The sequence below is a fragment of the Zootoca vivipara genome, chromosome 8 (genome assembly GCF_965207765.1).
Source record: "Zootoca vivipara chromosome 8, rZooViv2.hap1.1, whole genome shotgun sequence".
NCBI classification, from domain to species: Eukaryota; Metazoa; Chordata; class Lepidosauria; order Squamata; family Lacertidae; genus Zootoca; species Zootoca vivipara.
In genome coordinates, this window is record NC_142591.1 from 75,877,217 (window position 1) to 75,894,455 (window position 17,239).

General features: G+C 44.7%; 1 protein-coding gene across 1 annotated transcript; it reads right to left on the bottom strand.

Moving 5' to 3' along the window:
- Nucleotides 1-1,452: 1,452 nt before the first annotated feature.
- Nucleotides 1,453-10,024, bottom strand: LOC118089894 (kelch-like protein 26). Its single transcript, XM_035125014.3, has 4 exons — nt 8,371-10,024; nt 6,793-6,871; nt 5,394-5,615; nt 1,453-3,173 (listed from the first exon to the last, which is right to left on the bottom strand). Exons 1-4 carry the CDS (start codon nt 8,447-8,449, stop codon nt 1,667-1,669), a joined length of 1,887 nt encoding a protein of 628 aa, XP_034980905.1. The 5' UTR covers nt 8,450-10,024; the 3' UTR covers nt 1,453-1,666.
- Nucleotides 10,025-17,239: the final 7,215 nt, after the last annotated feature.

The window sequence follows — 17,239 nt, forward strand, 5'->3', positions numbered from 1 at the left end:
GTTTAGTCGTTTAGTCGTGTCCGACTCTTCGTGACCCCATGGACCATATCGTAGCACGCCAGGCACTCCTGTCTTGCACTGCCTCCCGCAGTTTGGTCAAACTCATGTTCGTAACACAACATAGAGACCTAATAAAGTTAGACATTCAAGAATAAAATATCTTGATATCCAAAACAAATCCATATGCTAATATCTGCAAATACCAATAACATATAAAACAAATACAGAAAGCTGGAAACCGATTCACCTCCCTGTAAGCCAATTATAAATTTAAAGTGCAATACTGTAGTTCAATAATATTTTTTTTCTTTTCTCCTCTCTTAATAGCACTATTTATAGTTGTATTTCATCTTTTTTTTAAAAAAAAGGAAAGGAAAAATAATAAGAGGAAATCAGTAATTAAAGCCCCTACTCCCACGGGATGAGAAACAGGCTTTGGGAAATTTAGAGAGGCTGTGCCAGAGGTAAATCAGAGCCCTCAGCCCAGATCAACAGGAAGCAACATAATGGATTGAACTTTCAAAGAGGAAGTGTTCAGTTTAAAGCCATAGCAGATCTGGAAAGTCTTACTAGCACTGTACCTGTCTCCACTGGGCAGGCTGATGCTGCAATTGGATTTTTTTTACCCCTCCCCAAAAAAGATACAAGTGAGGATGGGAAAAGATTCATTTACTATGAACCCTGAAATTTTGTATCCCCTACAAACCAGTGCCAAAGTTTTGTCATCTTGTACGGTTTTGTAGCATGAACCCCATGTTTTGAAGGCCCCCCCAACAGAGTAATTGATATGTCCAATCAGGGTTCATAGTTAACACCCAGAAATGCAACACGGCCTGATTCACTCTAAACTGGTGCCAAAATTTTGTAGGTTAATGAAGCTGATGGGGGGGGGACTCATGGGTTGCTTAGAACTAGCGATGGGGGAGAATTTTGATTCAGTTTGCATTTAAAGGTGAATGCACTTAATCCACATTTCCCAAAGCAATTTGCAAACTGAGACATGGCCACCCTTCGAAATGTGCACTTCTTTGAATTTGGCTGTGCCAATTAAGACTGCATATATTAGTGAAAATAACATATGAAAAGGCATTATGTTAGGGGAAAATGCCTTGCAAAAATATGTCTTCTTAGGCAAAATTGCATACAAAAACGTGCAGGAGGAACTTGCAATAACATGGTGCTGAATTTTCTCGAGGAGTTCAAAAGCTGATGCGGAAATGTGGAGAACTGAATTTAGGACTGGGAAAATGAGCAAGTGAAATTGACAGATTGAGCCATCCCTATTTAGAACAGAAACAAGTAGTCCATGAACCTCTAGATTTTGCTGGATTAAAACCCTGATCATCGGCCATGTTTGCTGGGCCTCATAGGATCTGGAGTCCAACAATGTCTGGAGAGCCACAGATTCTACATCCCTGACTTGGAGAATACCAGAATACAAAATTCAAGGAGAATGTGGGGATTTTTATTAAGCTTCCAGGACAGGTGTAAGCTTTTCTGTTTCTGTTGCCCTCAACCCCATCATTCTGAGGGCAGCACCAATGAAATAAATGGGAGCTGGAGGCAAAGCAAAGTCCTACTTTTAGATGAGAGACAGACCTTTATTATGGGAGTCCATTCCTAAAAACACAGGGAAGCATATGGAGCCTTGGAAGCGTTTGGGGGATCATCTTCCACCCCAACAGCAGTTAAGGCTGCAGCCCTCTCGAGAGGAAGAGGAGCTCAGCTGCTTCTTGACATCATCCACCCCGGACACCGCTGGGCTCAGTGCGGCGCCAAACAGAAGGAGCTGGATTGGTTTTTTGGGCATCTTCAGGGGTGCGATGCTGGAGATTCTCACCTGGGAAGCCGTCGTGGGGATTTCCTCAGGGCACCGGGTCCAGCTTGTGTCCTCTGGAACCCAGCTGTAAATTGTATTATAGGAGCGATTTTCGTCCTTGCCCGCCAACAGGTAGATCTTACCTTGCCATTCCACTGCGCAAGAAAAAGCCAAGGCTACCGGTAGCTCTGGGACAGTGACTTCCCAGCTCACCCTGCCATTCTCAAGGAGGTAGAAGCTCCCTTTGGTGCAGTTGGGGAGCTCCTCAGTGGCCATGGCGCTCTGGACCAGGAAATTGCCCCTTTCCTCAGTGTACCCACCAAAAACATATATCCCGTTACTGACCGAGACAGCCGCTGCACCGTAGCAGGCAAAGTCCATGGGCACCTCATTCCACCAGTCAGCATTTGTGTCATAGATCAGAAGCCCCTTGTAGCTCCTGGAGGCTTTTCCCCCTACAAGGTAAAGCTTATTCCTGAGCACAGTTGAAGCTGGGTACATCACGGCAAGGGGCAGGCTAGAGATAGGGGCCCAGGCATTCTGCTCGACACTGAAGGCCTCTGCAGAAGAGAGAGGGCCGGTATCGTTGCAGCCTCCGACAGCGTAGAGCTTTTTGTCACAGGCCAGAAAGGGGTGGACGGCCCGGGCTGTGAACATGGATGGGAGTTGTGTCCATTGGCTGGTCAAGGAATCGTATTGATGCAGAGTGTCAACAAAAGAGCCATCGGCCTTCTGACCTCCGGACAAGTAAAGCTTGCAGCCTGTGGAGGCGCATCCAGAGTAGCTCAGGTACTTCAGCGGTGGCAATGTCTCCCACTTCTCTGCGTTGGGGTCGAAACAGTACAGGTAAGATTCTGGGTCATCTCCATCCTGGGTCCTGCTCTCGTCGACCTTCAGGCAAGCAAGGCAGTCGTTGTACATGCCCTTCCTGAGCCCGCCACTCGCTTGGAGCCTCCCTGCCCCATCCAGCTCCTTCCACTTCAGACGCACGTGCTTGTAGTACTCTGCGGTGTCCGCCTGGACGTCGACGAGCTCTTCGTGGGTGAGGAGTGAAAAGCGGACATGTCCAAGGAGCTCCTTGTACAGCGGGAGGCGCAGGGAGGCCGCAGACTCCACCCAGTTGCGCACAGCCTGGTAGACGATCAGCTCAGAGGGTACTTCCAGGTTGTCTGAGGAGATGAGGCTGATTAAAGCTTTGGGTTCCAGGTTCAGGAAGGCTTCCTGCTTAGCGAGGGGCACAAAGTGTTCCTTGATGTAGCACGAGGCTGCGTCGAGCAAAGGTTGGTGGTTGTGCTGATGAGCCAGGCTGTAAAGGCTGAGGCAGTTGTTCATGGAGATGTTCATCTCAAGAAACCTGGCAGGGAAACAAAAGAGATGCCATCAGTTTGAGAGACCATTGCCTTCTCCCATTGAAATGTTTGAATGAAATGGTGGACATGCGAAAAAGTTAAAAGATTTTGGGAAATGATATACAATGAATTGAAAAAGATTTTTAAATATACCTTTCCCAAAAAACTTGAAGCTTTTCTATTAGGACTTATAGGACAGGAGATTGTGAAAGAGGATCAAGTATTATTTAAGTATGCGACAACCGTGGCTAGCCCAAAAATGGGAAACTCAGGAGTTACCGACGATTGAAGAGTGGCAGACAAAAATGATGGATTATGCGGAATTAGCAAGACTGACTAGCAGGATCCGAAACCAGGGAGAGTCAAAGTGCCAAAAGGACTGGAGTAAATTTGTGGATTATATGGAGAAGAACTGTAGAAGTTTAAAGACACTTGCAGGACTGAAATAAATCCTACGAACTGATTTTATATAGAAGGAATAAAGAAACTGCAAGACAGGAATGGACAGGGGGGGAAAACCGATTGGGGGGAGGGAGGGAAGGAAGTCAAAGCTCGGCAGAGCAAAGAAAACTGTAATAATTGATAAGATGTTTAGAAGAAAAATTTTGTGTTTATTATGTTTATGTTGTGTTTGTTGTTGTTTGTTTTGTTATTGTTTAAATGTGTTTAATTGGAAAATTTAATAAAATGTCTCTCTCTCTCTCTTTTTTTTTAAAAGAGAGAAATGTTTGGATGAAATATTGCTCTGGGAATTACGCATCTCCCCATGTTGATTCCCCCCCATTCTCTCAACAGAAACATTGAGCAGTTAACAGAGGGGTAGAGCCAACATAGTGCCTCCCCTCCCTGATGCTGTAGACTACAGTTTCCATTATCCCTTCCTATCTTGGCTGGGGCTGCTGGAAACCGTAGTCTAAAACATCTGGACAGACCATGTTGGCTACCCTCGGGCTACCAATATCAATAAAAAATAATTCTATCAACATCATAATGATATGCACAGAGTAACAGTGTCAGCAAGAAGGTTGATTACATTCCAAAGAACCCTCATGCCTAAATGAGGCCAATAAAGGAGGCAGGCGAAAGCCATTTGGGAAAGAGTTCCTTAACTGTGGGGTGCTGCCACCAAAAAGGCCCTGCCATCTATATTGGTGGTTCCCAAACTTGTTTTCTCATGGACCACTTGTCTTGGCAGGCCACTTAATATTTTTTCCTCTGGTTGTTGTAGCAATTGTAATGGAATGTGCTAGACACTGTGCGGTTTTTAACTGTATTTTTACAGTGGGTCATCTGTGGACCACAGTTGGGGAACCCCTGATCTATTCAATATTTATGTATAGGATTTTAAAGGGAATGATAAGAATATCCTCTGACTAATGTTTGGGTTGTTTGGATTCTCCAAGACTTCCCAGTGGTTTTTCATATGACTAAACCATCCACTCAGTGAAGAGCTTCTCTTGCACTTGATGCAGAAGCTGCAGTTAGTGCGCAATGCTGCGGCAGGTGTTCAGAGTGCAAAGTTGCGCTCTGTCCCACAGGCACCTGGTTGGCCAGTGTGCAAACAGGATGCTGAACTAGATGGGCCTTTGGCCTTATCCATCAGGTGTCCTCTTACACCCATATGTTCTTAGGTGTTCAGTTTGCTATCCTTGGGAATGTGACAGTCTTGCAATGTGCGCAAAAGTTTTAAAACGGAATGGGGCGACTTCCTTGCTGTCAGGGGCTGGTCTGGAGCAGAAGATTGGGAAATGCAATCACAGGGAGATCAGCTCCTAATAGAAGAGGAGGGGGAATGTCCCCACCTCCTGCTTCCAGCATTTCCAGAAGCAGAGAGACAGGCAGACACAGAAGCTGTACAGTTGAGAGAGGAGCTACCCAGCTATGAGATAGTAGCTAAGCAACCAGAAGGGAGGGAGCAGCTGGGCAATACATCAATAGGGAGTAGGGGGAACCCCCTCCCTCCCCCTAAACTCAGAGGTCTGAGCGTGTCAGAGAACAAAGGAGACACGGGGGGGGGGACTTCCCGCTGGCACGCTTCTTGCTGAGGAAGTCAGGGGGAGAAGTCAGAGTAGGCAGTTGATATCCTTACGGAGGGTTGCCTGTTTGTGCTTGCAACATAATGCTCTAATAGAAGGACTTTTTAGTTCTTATCAGTGAGACGGGAGAGAGGAACTCCTGTACTTCTTTGTATAGTGTCTTAGTTTTATGATGTTAGCGGGGCTAACCTTCCAGCTGTTTCTTTCAGTGGAAGGATCTGGAGCTTGCTAGCTGCAGTAAAGAGGTCCTGGGCAGTATCTGCAGTGAGAGTCACCTCTTCTGTGTAGAGATAGTCCAGGAGGCAATGGAGTGTGGAAGCAGTGATGTCCTCAAGCTGGATCTCCCCGTTGTGTGACTCAGAATGGAGGAACATATCTCTGAAATAAGGACTGACTGACGCCAACAGCATCCTGCATTTGGAAAGAAGAAACGTGCATGCTCTTTATTAACTATATTTACTAGACAGGGAACCCTCCCCCCCCCCGGTATTATTGCCGTCTCGGCATTGTGCAGGGAAAGAGTAAAGCCAGGTAAAATCACAAAAAAACTAGAAGAAGCTTCAAAATGCAGTTTTAAAACACCAGAGGGTAAGGTGTGTTACAAACAGCAGAAGTAGAGAATTTAGAATTTAATAGCAGCACTGGGAAAGTCTGGGAGAATGAAAAAGGTTTTTGTTTTTGTTTTGGTCTGGCACCAAAAATACATGGAATGAGTTTCCAGGTGGGTCTATCAGGGGAGAGCATTCTATATATGTGGAGCCACTAATGAGGAGGCCATGAATCATGAAAGGGAACAAGAAGATTCTCTGACTAATGTTCTTTTTCCTTTTTGGCCATTGAAAAGGGGGAGTTGTTTGGATTCTTTAAGACCTCTCAGTGCTTTTTCATTTGACTGACCATCCAGTCTTCCTGGACCTTTCTCAGGTTTAGGACAGAGTGGCACTATATTGTGGGGTGCCACCCCTACCCCTCTGGGTGCTTTCGGAAGGTAATGTGGAGTCATCGCTGCTCTAACTAGCGACTATTCTCCTGTGGGATATCACAAGGTTCCTAGCACTGGAGAAAAATCTGCATTCAGATGCAAGGAGTCCCTTGATTTGAACGGTGGTGGCAAGACTCTGTTTCTCTCTTTTCCATCCAATTCAGCTGTCCTTGTGTCTTCCTGGATTGCCTAGATGCTATTCTGGACAGAGTGAGACCTAATAGGTTAAAACTCAAGGCAGATGTGACAGAGGTGATGATAACTGGCAAGCCTTGGGGCTGGGCTGCTTCCTCCAGCCTGCTGCCCTCCAGAAGTTTTGGACAGCAACTCCCACCATCCCAGACTATTGGCCATTCTGGAAGCCACCAGAAGGGCAAGAGTTAGATAGGGGATTTATATTTCTGGATACAAGCACTGAGTATGGCTCAAGTCCTAGAACTTCCACAGGACCACATGGGACCTGAAAGCCATTTAGACCAACCTGCTGAAATGTTCCCCCTACATAAAACAACATTGTCCCTGTCGTGGTGGGAAATAGGCCAGGATCAAAACAAGTTTTGTTTTGTCTGCGAGGGGTTACCACTGCCTGCAATGGTATAGACTCACCTGTGGCAAGGAAAGCTCTTTCCTTCCACGCCCAAGGTGACATCGCATAGCTGCTGGGTCTGGTATAGCTGTTTCAAGCCTTAAAAAGAAGAAAGGAAACGAAGCTGTTGCTACTCTTTCTTTCTCCACACAACAGTGAGAGTTTGGGGGAAATGGAATTATAGAACCGGAAGGAGCCCTGAAGCTCATCTGGTCTAACCCTGAAGCTCAGCACAGGCTCTGTAATGTAGAATGTAGCAACAGCTTCCCTGACAAGTAGCCATATAGCTCTGCTTAGATACTATTTGTGGAGAGCCCACCACCTCCCAAAGCAGTCTGTTTTACATCATCATCATCATCATCATCATCATCATCATCATCATCATCATTATCATCTTTTTTATTCTATTTTCTATTCACCCCCATAGCCTTTACATAGTTTCATGGTAACATATTTTACAGTTTATATTTTTTCCTTCATTAATACAAATCTTATTTCATAAATTACATTTTCCAATCAGTCAGATTTAACATTTGTATTATAATATCATTCCTTTTGTTGACGTCCATTCTTCCTTTGCTGTCTTTTTGTTTCAAGTTTATCTCGTGCATTATTTAACCATATTTATATAATTTTCAAATATTGTCACATTATACCACGTTATACACATTATACAGTCTGTTTTACTTCTGAGCATCAGGATGTTTCTCATAAACTGTAGTTTGGGAATCTTTGCCTCCCTGCAATTTCCACCCATTGGTTCTAAGTTCTCTGGAGCAACAGAGAATAAGTCTGCTCCAACGTTTGCAAAGACAGTATTTCAGATACAGTGGTACCTCTACTTACGAATAACTCTACTTACGAATGTTTCTACTTACGAACGGAGCTCCGTCCGCCATCTTGGATGTGGTTTAGATAGGATTTTTTCAACTTACGAATTTTTTCTCCCAATGCATTCCTATGGGATTCGACTTACAATTTTTTTTGACTTACAAATGTGAGTTCAGAACGCATTAAATTCGTAAGTAGAGGTACCACTGTATCTGAAGGCAACTGTCATGTCCACCTCCCAACCTTCTCTTCTTGTGGCTTACCACACCCAACTCTACCTTTTTTCTTTTTGGGTGAAATCGTTTTTATTTGATTTTATGAATATAAATTTATAACAAAACCAAATACATATCCATATAGAGAGATTTCTCGGGATCTCAAAACTTCCCCCCATCTGATCCATGGGTCCTATTGTCAACGTTTTCAACTGCATATTATTACATAATCTACATTTTAGATCTACCCACATGGCCCATAGTATTTGTTACATTACAAGTGAGATTAAAATCCTGCTAATGTTTTCATCTGCTTACAGTGGCCTCCTAAATAAATTATATTTTTTTCCGATTCTTTCTTGAAGTTCTAGTCTTCTGGGTCTCAGAGCTTTCCGGCCAGTTTTGCCATTTTGGCATAGTCTAACAGCTTGGTTTGCCATTCCTCTCTTCTTTCCACCCCAACTCTTCCAACTGTTCCCTGCTGGACTTGGTTCCCACCACCCAAGAGCGGTCCGTCCCATTTCCCACTGCTCAGGAGAACTTGAGACTTACCCTGACATAAATAGGCTTCATGAGACGGAAGAGGTTTTTCTATGCCATCCTCTTCGTCGCTATCCCTCAGGGAATCCATTATCTCAGCCTCTAAAAAAAGGCTCAGGGATCACTCGGCAGCTTCATCACATTCACCTATCTGGAAATAGAATTAGACTACAGAACTCGAACAGCCTTTCCCACTAACTCAGCCTTGTGGGGTGTAGTGTTTAAAGTGTCAGACTAAGACCTGGGAGACCAGGGTTCAAATTCCCACTCAGCCATGAAGTTCACTGGATGACCTTGGGCCAGTCACTGCCTTTCAGCTTAACCTACCTCACAGGGTTGTTGTGGGGAATTCAGTGAGAAGGGGCAGAACCATGTACACCACCTTAAGTTCCTTGGAGTAAAGGTGGTATATAAATGCAATTTTAAAAAAAATACTTCCCCAACTTGGGATCAGGCATCCCCAAACTGCAGCCCTCCAGATGTTTTGGCCTACAACTCCCATGATCCCTAGCTAACAGGACCAGTGGTCGGGGGAGATGGGAATTGTAGTCCAAAAATCTGGAGGGCCGAAGTTTGGGGATGCCTGCTCTAGATGTTTCTGATTACAATCTAGCTTTAGCATTGGCCAGCATGACAAATGGTCAGGGGCGATGGGGTTGTCCAAAACATCTAGAGGGAACCCGATTAGGGAATCCAAATTCTTGAAATCCCAGTGTTATGTACTGAGCTGAATCCTAGAACAATAGGATTCAGAATACATAACACCCAGGCTATGAAATCTTTCTCAGTTCCACCACATCCTGCCTCTTAGAGCATGGTGCTGATAATGCCAAGGTTGCAGGTTTGAGGGTCCCTTCCAGCTCTGCAATTTTTGTAAGAGGTTTTTTGGATTATTATTTTTTTGCAACTTATGCATCAAATGGGGTAACCAATTTGGCTGCCCCAAAATCATATTGCCACAAAATATAGAATTTGTTTCCAAAGGGAAAGGGAGTATTATGGCGATCGTCTAGGATTCAGCTTCCCGTTCCTTTCCAAGAGTTTCCAGGAGCTTCTGATCTGGAATTTCTCACAGATGTTTGGTTTACTTTTAACTTTTTTTGGGGGGGGACATTTGATTTTTTTAAGGACACTTTTTAATTTAATTGCTAACATGCAAACATAGTGTAGCAGGGGCCCAATGGGCCCCAGTTAAGGTGATAATGTAGACCCCTATAAATCCTGGAATATGCTTATAATAGAAGTTACGGTAACCTGTTGATGATTTAGCAAGATGCCGTTCTTTTACTAGAACAAAAGGTCAGCCAACACGCAAATCACAAAGATATAATTCATAAGCTAGAACACAAATTGTTACATGGTACACGTAACACAGGTTCCCAACACGCATATTATCTCACAATGTAGCATATTATTGAGAATCAAAGGCCTAGTTAGCAATGCTTATTGCGCATGCGTATTAGATTAGGTAATGACATACGTATTAAATATGAAATGAGATAATGATGAATATTAAATATTAAATGATGTAATGCTTTATGTGATTGGTTAAATCAAAATCCTTTGTCTGAAATGTTATAAATTCCTGCCCGACCTTTGGGCGGGGTTGCAGTTTTGCGAAAAGATTCGACTGTAACCTTATTGCTTTGCAATAAACATAATGGACTCCTAACTCCTCTTGACTCTGAGTTTTATTGGCCTAACTCAGAAGATAAGCCTTTTTTGGCTTACAACATTAGTACCTGCAGATATGAACATAATCGTTTCAGACCGCAGCATTGCAAAGTTATTTTGTTCTCATGCATCTCCTAAAGAGGGGATACATGATATCACAATACATTTTCTCATTAAAAAAAAAGGTCTCCCGCCATGTGACCACCTGATACTGTAAACTTTCATGTTTCCTGCCTCTAAGAATGGAGACCCCCAAGGTTACCCAAAGACAATTTGCTGCCTCTGGTGAAGGACAAAATGGTGCCCCCCTTCCTAGTCCACCTACAAAAGATGGCCAAAATGGCTGTTGACCCATTCTTCAACACTGCTGACAAGACAGCATCACCCACTGTATCAGAGGTTAGCTTTGGGGTCACGTTAGCAGGCCGTCCGTGTGGGACACACAGGCCTGTTCTCCAACACCTCACAGCTGCATCCTGAAAAACTTCATGCCAGTCTCAGACAGCTGCTGCACTCTACCCAATGGTAGGGCTGGACCTTAGTGCGCCTGTGTGTGCATGTGTCCATAACTGCTAACCTGTGTTGCAGAGACAAGGCCTCAATTTTTTTCCTAGGCTTGCATAGCAGGGGAATCAAAGGAAGAATGATAATGGTCGCCTCCCCTCTATGTTCCAACGGCTCCAACTGCCAGTGGATGGCTCTTAAGGGGGCAGGCACCACAGGTACACAATGGGCCTATCCAGGACTATCCTTGGAAAACCAGGACACTTGGAGAGTATGGACCTTTAACCACTGTTGATGATTTGGTGGGGCAGAGCAGGTATTCAGTGCTACAGAAGACATCCTTGATGTTTTCCTTAATGGACTGGTCCTCTCTCTCTCTCTCTCTCTCTCTCTCTCTCTCTTCTCCCTCTTCTCCCTCTTCTCCCTCTCTCTCTCTGGTGGGATCTAGACACATATTAAAAATGTTGTGAAAATGCTTTTAAAAAAGTTTTGAAAACCATATTGAATTTGCCATAGTGCACCATCGCCATCTAGTGTCACATTTGTGTAATGCACTTTACAACACACTTAAAATGTTTTATTTGCAGCTGTATAGTTGAGTCCTCTGTCTGTCTGTCTGTCTGTCTGTCCCTTGAAATGTATCTTACACTAGAATCAAATCAAGCGGAAAAGAGAGATGTTTCAAAATCTGTGAACTCTGCCTATTTCCAACAACAAGAGCAACAACAACTACAGCCTGTGGATGAAAAGCTACAAAAGCACCAGTCACCCTTTTTTTGGGGGGGGGGACTTTTGCAATTGCTTCAAATAGCTAGAAGAGCTCCTCTCACCCCCCACGTTCCTTCTCTAGCCTATCATTTTCTTTAACCTCAAAAGGCGCCTGAGTGATGCCCTTCAGAGGTCTTTGAAACACCAAACTTTTCAATAGCACATGCCACAAAGCTTGCACCTGAGGTTCTGAGAATGCCAAGGCTGGAATTGCAAGATATCATTGCTTATCGAGCCAACAAGGGACAATGTGCTCAGATCCTGCTTGCTGGTTTCCCACAGGCATCTGGTTAGCCACTGGGAGAAGAGGACGCAGAATTAAATGGTCCATTGGCTGACCCAACAAGCTTTTGTTATGTTCTTATGTGGAAGGATATTGTAGAATTGGAGAAGGTTCAGGAAAGGGCAACCGAAATGATCAAGGGGGATGAGGAACTCCCCCAAGAGAAAAGGTTACAACATTTTAGTTTACAGCTTTATAGTTTAGAGAAAAGGTAAGTGTATAGAATTATTCATGCGTGGAGAAAATGGACAAGGAGAAGTTTTATCTCCCTCTCTCATTCTTCTTCTTATTTGGCGATCACTCGTAGCCGAGTAAGATTGTCTTCCATAAACATGGTTTTAACGGTGAGTCCGTAAGTGGCTGTGGAGGCCATTTCTGGACCCACACGTCCTTCCACAGTGGGGACATAGGTTTCTGGGCGGGAGTTGATCATGGTGAGGGTTTGCCAAGCGTGCCTTCCTCTTAGCGCATTTCTCCCTTTTGTCCTGAGTTCAAGTATCTTCAAAGCCCATAGCACCTTTGGTAAAAGCTGTTCTCCAACTGGAGCGCTGCCAGTTATCGGTGTTTATACTACATTTTTTTATATAGATTTGCCTTGAGAGAGTCTTTAAACCTCTCTCATAACTCTAGAAAGTATGGACATCTAATGAAGCTAAGTGTTGAAAGATTCAGATTGATAAAAGAAAGTACTTCTTCAAACAGCACATAGTTAAACTGTGGAACTCACTGCCTCAGGAAGCTAAAGCTATTAAGAACTTCAAGATTGAGTGGCTCTGTTCTGCCTCCACTGTTGGAGGCAATATGCTCCTGGATACCAGTTGCTAGAAACCTGCTTCCCACAGAGGAGCAATGATATCTGAATAGGGTTAATCTTCTGTCTCTTTTGCTATCTAGCAGATCCCTCTCCCAGTCAGCAGAAAACATTTTCCTGTGCTACTCAGCTCAGAAATTATGCATCACCACACCATCATCACAGTTGTGCAGGCAATGAACCAGCAACTGGCCAGTTCTTAGTCCATAGCTGCCAAGTTATCCCCTTTTTTTTAAGGGAAATTCCATTATGCTGAATAGGCTTCCTCGCGAGAAAAGGGAAAACTTGGCAGCTATGTCTTAGTCAATACAGCAATGTTGACTTGTTATCCAGGGGCAGCTGTTCTCGAAGCATCACATTTCAGGGATGAAAATGTAATGGTTCTTGCCCTGATCTGCCTGCCTGCCTTCAGGATGAATGATGAAGGAACATGAAAGTATCTGCAAGTTCTATTCTAAATTCTGCACCAGGGAAACACAAATCCATGCAAGTAAAGAATGTTTCTCCGCATTCCTTGTTTGTTTATTTGGTTGTTTTTTTTTTTAAACCCAGAAACATAAAGTTGCTTGTCAATTTACTTTCAGCGACACTTGGATTTCATTTGTGGAATTAGGAGTTTTAAAAATGGTGGTGTCAAGAGGCGACATAGAAGTAAACGACTGACAGCATAATATAACCAACAACTATGAAGATGAAACTTGTTATTAATATAGCACTTTCCCCCTAGAGTGCTCACATGCATTATCTCAATAACCTTTGCATCATCTCTGCAACATAGACCAATATTTTGTTATTATCGTCAAATGGGGTGGTTGGTGCCAAGCCTGAAATTGCAGTGAGTTAATGCCTAAGGCTGCATACACACCATGTATTTTAAGCACAACTCCCCCTGAAGAATTTTGGGGACTGTGGTTTGTTAACAGTGCAGCGTGAGGAGCAAACTATAGTTCCCAGGATTCCTTGCGGGGAAGTCTTTTAAAATGTGATTTATATGTACACAGGCTATGCTGGGAATTTGTTCCAGGGACATACAAATCTCCAGCTCTTCAGCCATTCTCTTAATAACAGTAGCCAATGTGCTCCTCTCCAAAGGTTGGGTTACAAATGCCACGATCCAAAACCATTGTCTGTGCTTGTTCTGCGGATGGGAGTTGTAGTCCAACAACTTCCGGATGGCACCATTATTGAGTGGTGGAACAGCGGTAAAACTGCTAGCATCTTTGCAAAGCTAAGCAGGGTCTGATATGGTTTCAAACTGGATGGGGTGAAAGAGGAGAGCTCAAAATATGGTCTGAAACTCAACATAAAAAACAACACCACCAAGATCATGGCCACTGGTCCCATCACCTCCTGGCAAGTAGAAGGGGAAGAAATGGAGACAGTGAGAGATTTTACTTTCTTGGGCTCCATGATCACTGCAGATGGTGACAGCAGTCACAAAATTAAAAGACGCCTGCTTCTTGGGAGAAAAGCAATGACAAACCTAGACAGCACCTTAAAAAGCAGAGACATCACCTTGCCAACAAAGGTCCGTATAGTTAAAGCTATGGCTTTCCCAGTAGTGATGTATGGAAGTGAGAGCTGGACCATAAAGAAGGCCGATTGCCAAAGAATTGATGCTTTTGAATTATGGTGCTGGAGGAGACTCTTGAGAGTCCCATGGACTGCAAGAAGATCAAACCTTTCCATTCTGAAGGAAATCTGCCCTGAGTGCTCATTGGAAGGACAGATCCTGCTGCTGAGGCTCCAATACTTTGGCCACCTCATGAGAAGAGAAGACTCCCTGGAAAAGACCCTGATGTTGGGAAAGATGGAGGGCACAAGGAGAAGGGGACGACAGAGGATGAGATGGTTGGACAGTGTTCTTGAAGCTATGAACATGAGTTTGACCAAGCTGCGGGGGGCAGTGCAAGACAGGAGTGCCTGGCCTGCTATGGTCCATGGGGTCACGAAGAGTCGGACACGACTAAACAACTAAACAACAACAACTGTGTGCTGAGATTCCTGCATTGCAGGGGTTCAGACTTGATGACCCTTAGAGTCCTTTCCAAGTATATAATTCTATGATTCTCTAAGGGCTACTGGTGTGCAAAGAGATTAATTTGGCCTTAGGTTGGGAGCAACCATGTTTGTGCTGCTCTTCCTCTACTCTGCCTCTGCAGCTGGAAGCAGCAAAGCTTCTGAGTCCCACTTCCTGGAAACCACAGGAGGGGGAGAATGCTCCTGTGTGTGGATCCTGCTTGCAGACAGGGTTGCCAACTATAGCTCCTTCTGCCCCCTCAATATTTCTGGGCAGGGGGCCAAGTCCCCCCAACATTGAGGGTGCCGCTATCCTCTGCTACCAGTGGGAGAGCGCTGGCGGGCCAAGCAGGAGTGGCATGGGTCACACGACCCCGGACCCCCTCAATGTGGGGAGCAAGTCTCCATCCTTGCTTGCAGTAGGCCACTGTGAAAACAGGATGCTGGATGAGATGGGCACTTGGCCTGATCCAGCAGGCTCTTTTTATGTTCTTATGCATTCCACTAACCTAGCCTTGGACACTGGTGTGGTTCCACTAGGAACCATTATTCTGCAAGTGCCATTGTTATGTACTGCTGATTGGTCCGCAATCCACCAATCCAGGTGGAAGTGAATCAGCAACCTGATTGGCCTGCAGGAGCAGCCAATCAGGCTGCTGGCAGAAGTCAATCCGCAACCTGATAGGCCCACAGGTGCAGCCCTGAAGTAGCCAATCATGCAAGGCCCATTGTGTAAATAATGTATATAAGCAGACGTTTTGGGGGAAAAGCCATTCTTCTCTTCTTTTTCTATTACTACAAGCCGAATAAAGAGCATGAAATACACTCTCGACTCCGAGTATATTGCAGCCATTTATACAATTTGTTGTTGTTGTTTAGTTGTTTAGTCGTGTCCGACTCTTCGTGACCCCATGGACTGGAGCACGACAGGGATTTATACAATACACATGTATAACTGCATACTCTCCAATTATCCTGATTTTCCAGGGGTAGTCCCAGAATTACGAAAGCCATTCTGACTTCTGATTTGATCCTGGAATGTTTCCCCCGCTGGTGCTGCCACTCCCCAGGTCACCGAGGAGGAGCCAGTGCTTGTCCCAAGTGTTGACAGCATCGAGAAAGCATCCCATTGCCTCTCAATGGCCTTTACATGACTGCTGCTGCTGCTGACCGCCTCTCTTGGGCAGCTCATAGTGGCTGCTGGAGAGCAGGCGAGGAGGAGGAGAGGCTGACATCGCTGAGACCTAACCACCCCCCCTCATCACCACTGCCCCTCATCAGCTCTGAGGGGCAGTCAGCGGACAGGGCTGCCCTGGGTGGGAATCATAGAATCATAGAGTTGGAAGAGACCACAAGGGCCATCCAGTCCAACCCCCTGCCAAGCAGGAAACACCATCAAAGCATTCTTGACATATGCCTGTCAAGCCTCTGCTTAAAGACCTCCAAAGAAACAGGGAAGAAACAGGGAAGCGAAGCAGAGCACAAGGAGTCTTGATTTTTGTTTTATGTTTTGTGCGTCCATGTCTAATCTTGCCCCTTTCTAAGATGTATTTATTGGTGTGTATTTTTTCTTTTGCAAATCCACCAGAGGCTGGATCTACACTGATCTGTAAAAACACTATTTAAAAAAAGTAATATAGCTCTCAATACAGTTGCTCTACAACGCCCTCTGGTGTCACATTTTTATAATACATTTTAATGTTATATCTGACCAGTGTAGATTAGTCCACAGAGTAAAATAAAATATAATTGGGATTAAGGGTTTTTTTTCCAGAACGGTGGAGGTTGTGTGTGCTGTGTCACGTTGGTGGTGGCACTTGCTATTCTTATGCTAAGAAATGCTCTGCTGGGGGAGGGGGACAAAAACAGGAGGTTGAGGAGGGTCAGTTGTGAGGAGAGTGAGAAATGTCCCTATTTTCATCTGAGGACTGTTGGAGGGTATGTAACTGGAATCTCTGCTGACCACAAATGTTTCATATCAGGATCTGTGGAGACTCATCTTAGTAAATGTCCTTGCAATTACATTTTCATTCTCTTTTTAAAAGCAGGCCCACCCCACAGCCTTAATTATTTTGGGAAAGCAGATGCGCTATCCCTCTTTCCCAGTGCGCAGTCCCCCTTTCCTTGCCTGTGCGCCTGGAAAACCATTTCCCCATTTTCTGCCTTTTGGAGATGCTGCGTCAATATTTTGTTAATTGCTGGAGTTGTCATTCTTCGGAGCTCGGCTCTCTCCCCAGGGTCTCTGGAAGTTAATTCTCAGAGAAGATAACTGTGTTTTTCTGTATGCGTTCGTGTGGGTTGGATGAATATTATCTCACGGGGGTGGATTCATGCACATGAATGCTAAGTTACTAGGCAGACAGCGCAGGTGGTTTATTTTACAGGGGACCCCCCTCTGTTCAAAGGTCGATCCACCCCAAATCAAAGGTAAAGAGCCCATAGAAGTTGCCCACTAACACGTAAAAGACCTGGGAAAGGGATTCAATTGTCACACAAACCGCCTGCTCACAGTCTTGTCCCCCACTATGTTGAGATGCGTACGGGATATAAATGAATGAATAAATAAATATTACTTTTGCTTTGTGCATTAATCATTTATTACGGCGCCATTTACTTCAGAGTCCCGGCGCCGACTGCTGCGACCGAGGAATGTTTCGAGGCAACAAAGCCTGCCTATTGCAGATGCTACTCCATATTCCAGCTTCAGCTGCTAGTAAGGGAAGACTTGCTCCCATTATGGGTTGAGCGACCTACGGCTGCTTTGCCCCAAAGGATCTTAGTGGGAGCTGTAACTTGGCAATTGGCAGGTGCCTGCAAGAGAA